This window comes from Carassius gibelio, chromosome A20, assembly GCF_023724105.1.
Source record: "Carassius gibelio isolate Cgi1373 ecotype wild population from Czech Republic chromosome A20, carGib1.2-hapl.c, whole genome shotgun sequence".
Taxonomy (NCBI): Eukaryota; Metazoa; Chordata; class Actinopteri; order Cypriniformes; family Cyprinidae; genus Carassius; species Carassius gibelio.
This window is the reverse complement of record NC_068390.1, coordinates 5,302,845-5,313,577: the sequence shown is the minus strand read 5'-3', so window position 1 is coordinate 5,313,577 and position 10,733 is coordinate 5,302,845. Positions and strand designations below refer to the sequence as shown.

The window sequence follows — 10,733 nt, the reverse complement described above, 5'->3', positions numbered from 1 at the left end:
TCTAAAATCCTGTCAAATGTGCACAAACTACTAGCTACTACTAAATATTGTAGAAACATAATTTTATGTAAAGTTGCTTTGTAACGATTTGTATTGTAAAAAGCGCTATACAAATAAACTTGAATTGAATTTAATTTAATCTTAAATCTATGTCTTACGGAAGTTCTAAGGGGCCATGCATTATAATATTTTTTCTTCTTGTTTTCTCGTTATAACGACTTAATTTTCTCGTTATCTGGACATAACGAAGTTCGTTTTCTCGTTATAACGACTTCATTTTCTCGTTTTCTCGACATAACGAAGTTCGTTTTCTCATTATAACGAATTAATTTTTCTCTAAGAAGTTACAAAACTGCGCCAGCAGGTGGCACTATAGACCTGAATATAACTGATGGGGTGTTGTACACTATCCACTTTACTGTACGCGGACCTTCCTCGTGATCGCTATAATTTGTGCAGTCTTCATTACTGACATTTAATTCATTCATAAATGTTAAATGCTTGAATCAATATGAATATTTTGTGTATTAAGGTTTCACCAACGCGTTCTGTGTCATAAAATAACTGCTTATCAAAACCAAGGTTGACATCACTGTATTCTGTTTATCTACAGTAGGACGGGATTTAATGATGTAGGCTGATGTGCTTCTTTTCCTTATTACTAATCTTTATTGTTAACCATTTTGATGAGAAATGTGATGTATATGTAAAATCCATAGGCTAATTCAATTCAGTTTTGTTTTATAATGTTGTAATCGTTTTTTTCTACACACACACACACACTACACGTAGTCCTACACATGGACGCTCTTTTCAAACAGAAGCTTGTAACACACATGATATCTGCCACATCATATAATGACTACTACAAATTACAAATTATATATAATTTTATTTCAAATAAAGGGAAAATGAAAAGTGAGTTTAATCCAAGCAGCTCTAATTTCGCGGTGTTGCCATTTAAACATGTTAATTACAAAAAAAACGTTTGTTTTACTGTCTCTGGAAAAATCAACAGTGATTGATCAGCCTTTATTTATATAGGCTACAGTATTGTAGACGTTATTACCTAGGCGAAACTAAATTTGCTGAAATATAGGCTACAGTAAGAGCGCCTGCATGGTTGTCCATCTCATGCCTGTCAAAGTTGAGTCCGTTACTATAGCAACAGTAAAACTGTCATGACGTTATAACGATAAAACAAACTTTCGTTATGTCGAGATAACGAGAAAAATAAGTCGTTATAACGAGAAAACGAACTTCGTTATGTCGAGATAACGAGAAAAATAAGTCGTTATAACGAGAAAACCAACTTCGTTATGTCGAGATAACAAGAAAAATAAGTTGTTATAACGAGAAAACGAACTTCGTTATGTCGAGATAACGAAAAGAATAAGTCATTATAACGAGAAAACGACTTTCGTCATGTCGAGATAACGAGAAAATTAAGTCGTTATAACGAGAAAACAAAAAGGAAAAAAAATTATAATGCATGGCCGCTTAGAACTTCCATAATGTCTTGCATCCAGCACTGTCCCTAAATGTTTTAAGCATGCAGTTGTCCAGCCCCTGCTCAAAAAACATGATCTCGATGTTAAACTCCTAAATAACTACCGTCCCATTTCCAAGCTTCCTTTTATCTCAAAATTTTTGGAAAAAGCCATTCTGTCACAGCTGCTCCCCTTTTTGACCACTCACAATAGTTTTTTATTTTAGATCATTTCATAGTACTGAAACTGCTCTGCTCAAAGTAACCAATGATCTTCTCCTAGATTCAGTGGATAGTGCCTTCCTGATATTATTGGATTTTAGTGCCGCCTTCGACACTATCGATGACAACATCCTCCTTACTCGCCTTGATCAGCAGGTGGGCTTTAGGGGGACTGCATTACTTTGGTTCCGTTCCTATCTCAATGATAGGACTTTCTCAGCATCTACTGGCAAGTTCTCCTCATCCTCTGCTTCTGTTTTATACGGGGTCCCTCAGGGATCCATCTTGGGTCCTATGCTTTTTAGCCTGTATATGCTCCCACTGGGTGACATCATAAGGAAGCATAACATCTCTTTTCATCTCTATGCAGATGATTCACAGTTGTACTTGCCTCTAAAATCTATGGATTCCATACAATCTCTTCTGGCCTGTCTCCAAGACATTAATTAAAACTTGGATGGTTAATAACTTTCTCCAGTTAAACAGTGACAAGACAGAGGTGATTGTTTTTGGTTCTCCCAAGGCAAGATGCACTGTGGTACAACATTTAGGTAACTTCACTCCATTTATCAAACCCTATGCTAGAAATTTGGGTGTCATTCTTGACTCAGAACTCTGCCTTGACAAACAGATTAGTTCTGTTGTTAAAAATAGTTTTTACCAGTTCAGAATGATTTCCCGCCTGAAGTCATTCCTATCTTTAAACGATCTTGAGACAGTTATCCATACCTTTATTACATCACGGCTGGATTATTGCAATTCCCTCTACTTGGGCCTCCCACAATCATCACTTAGACGTCTGCAGTTAGTAAAAAACGCAGCAGCCCGTCTTTTAACTGCCACTAGGAGGCGCAAACACATCACCCCCATTTTGGCATCTTTGCATTGGCTCCCAGTTCCTTTTAGGATTCAGTTTAAAGTTTTATTGTTTGTTTTTAAGGCACTCAATGGGCTCGCCCCGACCTATATCACCGACCTTGCACAACCATACTCGGTTCATACACTGAGATTCTCAAACAAAGGGCTCCTGCTTGTTCTAATTTAGAAAAGCATACTCATGGTGACAAACATTTGGAGTATTACTACATTCCTTTATGACATTCCACAGACATAATGATTTTTTTACAGTACAAACTGTACACCTATCCATCACACAAATTCTGCATACAAACATTTTTAATAAAATATTTTTTAAGTGATCTGAATTATGAGAACTCAAGACATTTCATAAACTACATTTACCTTTGTTATTTCAGTGTTAAATTTGTGTCATTATACCACTGAGTTCGAGTACCTGGGTGGTCCGGTTCCAGTTATAATGGTTCAAATTCCAAATTTTGGGGGTCCGTAACTCGGGGTCATAAGGACATGAGGCCGGTGTCGTCGCATAGAGGGCCCCAAGGTCTGACTCTGATCCGAATTTGGTGCAGTTTGGACCCGTTTTGGAGGAGTTACAGCTTGGAAAAAATTAGTGAAATATGGTTAACATGCACCACATGTGGTGACATTAACCAAAATCCATGGGGCCGGTGTGGTCGGATAGAGGGCCCCAAGGTCTGACTCTGACCCAAATTTGGTACAGTTTGGCCCCGTTTTGGGGGAGTTACAGCTTGGCAAAAATAGTGAAATTTGGGGAACATGCACAACATGTGGTGACAAAATCCAACATTTTATATGCATATTTCTACAGTATTATGGGATAAATCTTACAAATATGAATTCCTCGGAGCTTGCAGAGTACAGCTGATGAGACTTCAACCACGAAATCGCTAAAATGTATCTGTCCACGGAATCATTATGAAGGGCGCGCTGAATAAATGGCAAATGGGAGGTTTTTTTTTTTTTTTTTTTTTTAATGTTCTTTTACAATTTATTCAGCAGGACCTGCGTAATCCTCCCATGGACATTATTTTTTATGCAAATTTTACAGTATTATGTGATAAAACTTGAATGGACTCTGCTGAGCGTGCTGAGTACAGTAGAGGTGTTTTCATTAACAATAAGATAATTGCTATTTAATAAACAGCAAGTGGACACATATCCAGTCAAATAAATTGCTGGTGAACATGCACCACATGTGGGGAAATTACCCAAAATCCAACTTTTTTCTATGTATATTCTACAGTATTAGAATAGCAGTTTCATGGACATGACTTGCAGGGGCCCTAGGGTCACACGCCATTGGCAGCTCACTCGAGGCGGCCCCTGGACCCACAGATCCGAGTTTCGGACCCCTGGGTCTTTTCCTTGAGAAGTCCCACCTGCCATTTACTTGAATGGGTTCAGCCTAGCGGGTTCGTGGACACGTTTCGCAAGTCGGATATGTGTCTCGTGGGGATCCCCTCGACTGGGCACAGAAGACTGGTGGCCCTATGACCTTCTTTAGGGGTCAAACGGTCACAGAAGTGACCCCAAGTCCACCAAACTGGTACGCGTTTCGATGCGAGGTGGGACGTCCACAGTTCGGAGACGACTGGTCATGAGGCCCCCAGATGTGAGATTCTGGCATCTCAGGGGCCCCTCAACCAGGGCCCCGAAACACGTAGCCGTAGGACCCAAGAAAAAAAAGTGCATCGCACTAGGTCCTCGCGCTTTTGACAGCACGTTCTAGGGGCCCTCAGTAGCCACCGTTCCAAATTTCGGGCCCCTAGGACAAATCCCACCTGCCATTTACGTCAATGCGTTCGGCCTAGCGGTTTCGTGGACACGACTCGCCGGGGTCCGATCGGGCCGAATTTTGAATATGTGTCTCATGGTGACTCCCTCAACCGGGCAGGAAAGTTTGGTGGCCCTACGACCATCTTTAAGGGTCAAAGGGTCACAGAAGTGAGCGCACTTCCACCAAACCGGTACATGTTTTGATTGGACGTGGGACGTCTACCGTTCAGAGACGATAGGTCGTAGGGCCCCCATATTTGAGATTGTGGCATCTCAGGGGCCCCTCAACCAGGGCGCAGAAGCATGTAGTCATCGTACAAATGGAAAAAAATTGCATCGCACTAGGGCCCCGCGCTTTTTACTGCACGATCCAGGGGCCCCAAAGAGCCACCGTTCCAAATTTCGGGCCCGTGGGACTTTTTTAAAAAAAAAAATGGTTAAGTGGCCGAGTGGTTAAGGCGATGCGCTCAAGCTGGGGAACAATAGTCCGTCAAAGACGGGGAAGAAGGGAAGAAAAGAGGGAAGGAAGAAAAAGAGAAGGGGAAGAAGAGAAAGAAAAAATGAAGAAAAGAAAGGGTGAAATTACCCAGGTTCGAATCCAGCTAAAGACAACTTTTTGTAATATTGTTAATTGCTTTAAATAAATAACGTTTCAATGTTAATTAAATGTATATATGTGCTTTGTTTGATATTTTTTGTCATGAAAATGTAAGTACACGAATGGAAATGTGTTTTGTTATTATTAGTTATTTAGTAGTTGTTGTATTCATAATTTATTCTGATTAAGCATATAATTATTGCAGTTGTATTGATATTTATTCTGATTAAGGATTTTTACATCTTACATTCAGGATCTTACATTTATTCGACACATTCAAATCTGTCATTTCTAATTAAAGATGAAAATATTCATATGCTGGAAAATGTCTGTGACAAATGACAAATGCAAATTATTTTTTGTAAACACGTTTTATTTTTTCAGTGTACTGATGAAATGGTTATATTAAAGTGCAAATTACAAAAAATCTGTCTTTTGACAATTATTATTTTATTTTTACACTTATGCCAATAGAACAATAATAAATATTAAACAAATTAAATTTTAAATAAGTTTTAAAACAACTTTAAATCAAAAGGGAAATAAAATGATTTTTTTTTTTTAACTGAACAGTAATAAATATAAAATTAAATAAGTTTTCCAACAATAAATTAAAAAGGTAAATAAAACAGTAAATACAGTTTTAAATACAAACACAAATAAGTTAAATAGGTTTTTAAAAAGCAGTAAATAAAATATTAAATAATGTTCAACACAAATATTAACTATAGTGAACTATATTTAAACAACTATATACACACTACAATAAATAAAAATATATACATTATTTGGGAACAGTTCTCCGCATTTCCTCTAACCACTGTTCTTTTGTAACAGTTTCAGACTGTGGGCAGTATACTTTGCCTCTGTACTGGCTATGTCCTGTTGCACTGGTTTTGAAATGTCCGCATTTCTTGCAAGTGTTCGCCTCTACAGTTCTCTTGTAGGGTCTCTTAGGCATGGTTTGGGGATTGGCAGCTGGTTGTGAACTTGTGCCCTGCACAACTGTAGGATGTAACAGTGGCATCCCCTGAACCACTGGCATTCCCTGGACCATCGGGATTCCCTGAACCATTGGCATTCCCTGAACCATTGGCATCCTCTGGACCATTGGCATGCCCTGGACCATTTGCGTGCCCTGGACCATTGGCAGTCTTTGAGCCATTGGCATGCCCTGGCACACTGGCACACCCTGAAGCATTGGCACACCCGGGAAACCTGGTGCTGCAGGTATAAGTATATTGGGTACCATCTGCACTGATGCTCCAGGTGCTGATGGCGTAACCAACATAGTAGTCTGTGTTGGTGCCTTGGGTCTGAGAGGAGGTCGCCCAGTAGAGGTGTGCCTCTGTTTTGCCTGACCTGCTGTGCTCTCTGGTAGCTTGTACTGGTGCTGCTCCCCTGATTGTTCTGGCTCAGTCCGTAGGCGTTTGGCAGCCTGGAGAGGTTCCTGAGCTTCAGGGAGGGGCTGAGGCAACTGAATGCCCTGAATCAGCACAGACAGTTCCTGCTTTTTCTGTCTGTTGTTATACCACTGAATCAGGGTATTCTGGTTAACCTCCACCAGCTGCATTGAGGTTCCTCCCATCACCAAGCTGTTGCCCAGTACAAGCTGCCTTATCCTCCTGTAATCCTGGAGGATTAGAGACCATCTCGACAGCGTTCCCTTGCCTTTTCTCTTGGGGCTTGGGTGGGTATTGCAAAGCCTGATGAAGATGGTTTCCACCAGACGGCAACAGTCAGGCCACTGAGCAGGTGCGCTGCTTGCTCCCAGCACACTTCTGATGGTGCTCTCTACTCCTGGGGTTTTAGTGGGCCTCTTTGGTACTCTGAAGCGTCCACTCAGCAGTCTCTTCTGGTGTCTAGCTGCATACACCACCCGTTGCTTGTCCTGGTCAGCCAGGTTCTGCCAAAGTTCAATTATGGTGCTGGCTTCCTGATTGGTCAGGCTAAGGGCTGTGTGACCCCGGAGCTCCACCAGATATTCGGCCAGCTTGTCAACATGTTGGTATCCCGGAACATTTTGGTAGTCAACAGCCTATTAAGAAAACAAGCACAAATAATAATCACATTTGTTAAATGCCTAGTTCCATAACTAGTTCCATTGATGTGTTGCTCTTTAACACAATCTGTATAGTACAAAGCACTAACTAAATAAAACTGATTTGTTGCCTACTAATGACTTTAGTTTAAAATCTGAGCAAAGTCTGGATATAAAGCAGTAGCAAGAAGTATATGTTGATCAATCCTTATTTTAATTTAATGTAGTTTATTTGAAAGAAATAGAGAGGAGTGGCACTTACAGTCTCTTCATCGTCATCATCATCCTGACCAGCATCCTCTGGCTCTGAGGAGAGTGGTGAAACAGATGTTTCAGAGGGAAAAGGTGGCACAGCAGTCCCCGAGGGTCCAGGTGATGAAGGAGCAGGTGTAGGATCAGGGACCAGTGAAGGGGATGTGGAACCCAGTACAGCCGTGTCACTGCTGGTGACCACGGTGGAAGAACCCAGTGTCAGAGTGGAGGAGGGAGGTGACAGAACATCCTCGGGATCTGCAATTGTCTGATCCTCGCTGACATCACAGAAGCCCTCATCTTCATCTCGCTCCTCCACATTAAGTTCCTCGATGAGCTCTGCCGTCTCTTCAGAGTCTGGGTTCATGTCCTGCAGTGCCTGACCAGTCTGCTGGAATAGATACTGCACTCCAATGAGCTCACCTGGAATAAAAACAATGAATGGGAATTAAATACAATTGCTGTGCAACATATTTGATACATAAGGCCTTTGTAGTTGTTCATATATTGTTATAGTGTGAGATCATGGAGATCATAGTACAGGAGAAAAAGAAAAAAAAGGCCATAAACCTATAACTGTGGGGCCAAAACAAAGAAATACAATACAATGATGACTGAGAAACATATAAATACAATTACTCAAATGTAACTCAAATGTAATTACTCAAATGTTACTACATGTAACTTGACTTTTCTAATCAAGTAAACCAAAGTAACTTCAGTACAGTAAATGGTCACCAAATATTACTAATAATAATCAAGTTATTCTTTCTAAAAATTAACTACTTTCTAATAAAAAAGATTCCACAGCAAAATGGCATGTGATTTATGAGATTAAGGTAGACGTTTGTACAATTATACTGAAAGGCCTTTTACTTGAAAGAAAATATCGATCAGATGACAGAGGGCATGTTTCAAGAAAAAAAAGTGGATCAAGTTGATAGTTTATAGTTCAAAAATACAGATACAAAGTACACTGTATAGGCTTAAATAAAATATTGACTGAGACTACACAGGAATTGCAAGTTAATTAACAATAATAAATTATTTTACCGGTGTAACGTGCAGGGGGACAAAACGTGGGGACTACTTTCCTGCCAAACAGCTTTTCATAATTGCTGTTTACACAGTGAACAAGTTCTCCTGTGTAGCTGCGTAAAGCTGATGACTCAGATGACATGGAAGCTGCCTCCCGATCCTGGTTCCACCTGTGTAGACCCTCCAACAAATAAATCTGAAAGTTCAGACTGTTTGCACTGGTCCCTGTAAACAGACAACAGTTTTTAGGCAATGTTAAACACACAGACACTTAAATGTTCTTTCTTTGCACATGCAGTGTGTGTTCGACAAATACATAGCTGGGATGAAACGGTTAAGGTGTAAATGAAAGGATTCAAGAGAAGTGGAGCCTCTGGCACATCTGTAAGTCTTCAGAAGCACACCTCCCTTGGTTAGGCTCCCGGTCTCAGTATAGAGGGCAACACCAAGAGGGTCTTGGATACACTTGATGTGCTTCTTTTGGACACACCAGATGTGCTCCATCCTTTCTCGATCCAAGAGAGGAACACCCAGAGAGTCATTTCCCTTGCTGCTCAGGAGTTCTGTAAGCAGTTGTTCAAGGAGAAGGATGGTAGTCTCCTCTCCACGGGTCCTCCTCCGGCAATGTAGAGCCAGCTCCTCCCTGGTCAGATGCTTGTTTACATCTTCATCTGTCAGCGCAGGCCAACCCTGGGACATCAACAGCTCTCTCTTTGCTTTGCGAAGGATAGAGACGTCAGCTGCATCCCATTCAAAGATGCATGCTGATAGCCGTGACATGAAAATGGGGTACAACTGATGGGCATCAGTTGTACACCCCAAGGCAATCCTGCGCATAAAATGCCAGATGTCCAAGCGTATCATGAGATCTGGCCAGCCCCTAAACCTGGTTTTCAGCTTGCTCTCGCTCACCTCACTGCAGCACCCACAGTCCACGTACAACACAGAAGGTGGATTTACACCAGCCTGCTGGTATCTTTTCACCAGACCGTCTACCATCATGTCAAGTCCTGCTCCTTCCTGGGCTGTCAGCACACTTATGAGCACCTGACCAAACTCGTTGCCAACAGAGGTAAGCCAGAGTCCCGTTCCCCTCGCTGTCCCAGCCAGCTTCTTGGTGATCTGTAATAAGAGATGATATGAAGCATGCTGTAAATATAAATCAAACATCACACCATGAAAAATACAGATACAGTGCCATGCTGGCATATAAACACCATTAATGAACAAATCCACAACTAACCTTTTTAGTAGAATCCATCTTCAAGACAGAGCCATAGGTGGATGTTATTCTGGCATGGATTTCATCCAGCCTGGTCAGAATGTCTTGGCTGTAAACGGTGAGCAACCACTTGGAGCTTGGCACCACCGTAGGCTCTGGGGGCTCCTGGAAATTTACTGGCATCACCCCGGGTTGATTGAGGAAGTCAACACATTGTGTGGTGTACCGGGCCAGACGATGGAGCCACTGCTCGCTGTGGTTTTCACAAAGCTGCTTTATCACCCTAGTGGGACTATTGCCTAAGCCACGCTCACGCAAGAGCCTGATGACCCGCATATCACAGGCTTACCTTAGGAAAAGCAAAATCCACATATTCATATATTTTAGCTATTTAATTGTAAAGTATTTGCATACATACACACACGTGATGATGGGCTAACAACTGGATGAGGAATGAAAGTGTACTTACTTCCGCGTGAGGATGACCTGAAACTCAGAGCGATGGCCCAGATCTAGCTGTTGCAGGACAGTCTGACTCCAGGACACATGTGAGGCTCTACACTTTGTACAGATAAGGGTTTCTGTGACCATATTGTATGTTCTGTCAATGTCTAGAACCTGCCGTGCCCTTTTGTGCAGACCACCTCCTGTCAGCTGATGTTGTCCGCAGGCTGGATTGGGACAGAGAACCTTAACCATCCACAGCTTGTATGGCATCCACAGCAGAAGAGTATGACAAAAGAATCTGTCTGGAGCTGGAGCCTGATTGTAAATAAGTGCTGGTTGTGGGGGGTAATACCAGAGCTGGAGGTCATCACGAAGTGCTGGCTTTCCTTTGGATCCAATTTTGAAAAGCCTTTTGCCAATCCACTTGTGATCCTCTGGTGGTATGGTCTCAGACCACAAACGAGGAAGTTGAAGTACAGATGGACCTTGCAATAATGCCCCAGAAGGAGCAGTCTGTGATGGAAAAAAAGGCAAAACATTAAGTTTAGTAAGTTCATTTTACTTTTTAATCAATTTTATTTGTATCCCTGATTACTTTCACATGAAATCATCATTGTATTACATGGTATTACAATGATTATTACGACAATGAAACTGATAACTTTACATTATACACGGAAGTCATCCAAAAAAAGGAACAAAATAATCCTGAAATCCTGTTGAATATGAAATAAAAAAGAATTCTGAGACTTTATAACCAATATCT

The 10,733-nt window shown here is 41.3% G+C and overlaps 1 protein-coding gene across 1 annotated transcript; it reads right to left on the bottom strand.

Annotated features, from left to right (window-relative positions):
• Nucleotides 1-5,643: 5,643 nt before the first annotated feature.
• Nucleotides 5,644-10,428, bottom strand: LOC127938160 (uncharacterized). The gene is made up of 5 exons (XM_052534592.1): nt 9,990-10,428; nt 9,542-9,869; nt 8,314-9,420; nt 7,271-7,683; nt 5,644-7,005 (listed from the first exon to the last, which is right to left on the bottom strand). Exons 3-5 carry the CDS (start codon nt 8,438-8,440, stop codon nt 5,752-5,754), a joined length of 1,794 nt encoding a protein of 597 aa, XP_052390552.1. The 5' UTR covers nt 8,441-9,420; nt 9,542-9,869; nt 9,990-10,428; the 3' UTR covers nt 5,644-5,751.
• Between the last annotated feature and the right edge of the window lie 305 nt (nt 10,429-10,733).

What these genes read in the sequence shown, in the direction of transcription:
- LOC127938160 (XM_052534592.1), bottom strand. Translation starts at nt 8,440, where the DNA reads ATGTCATCTGAGTCATCAGCTTTACGCAGCTACACAGGAGAACTTGTT. An exon ending in TCCCCCTGCACGTTACACCG is followed by an intron (nt 7,684 to 8,313) that starts GTAAAATAATTT and finishes TTTTTATTCCAG; the next exon opens with GTGAGCTCATTGGAGTGCAG. An exon ending in ATGATGACGATGAAGAGACT is followed by an intron (nt 7,006 to 7,270) that starts GTAAGTGCCACT and finishes TTTTCTTAATAG; the next exon opens with GCTGTTGACTACCAAAATGT.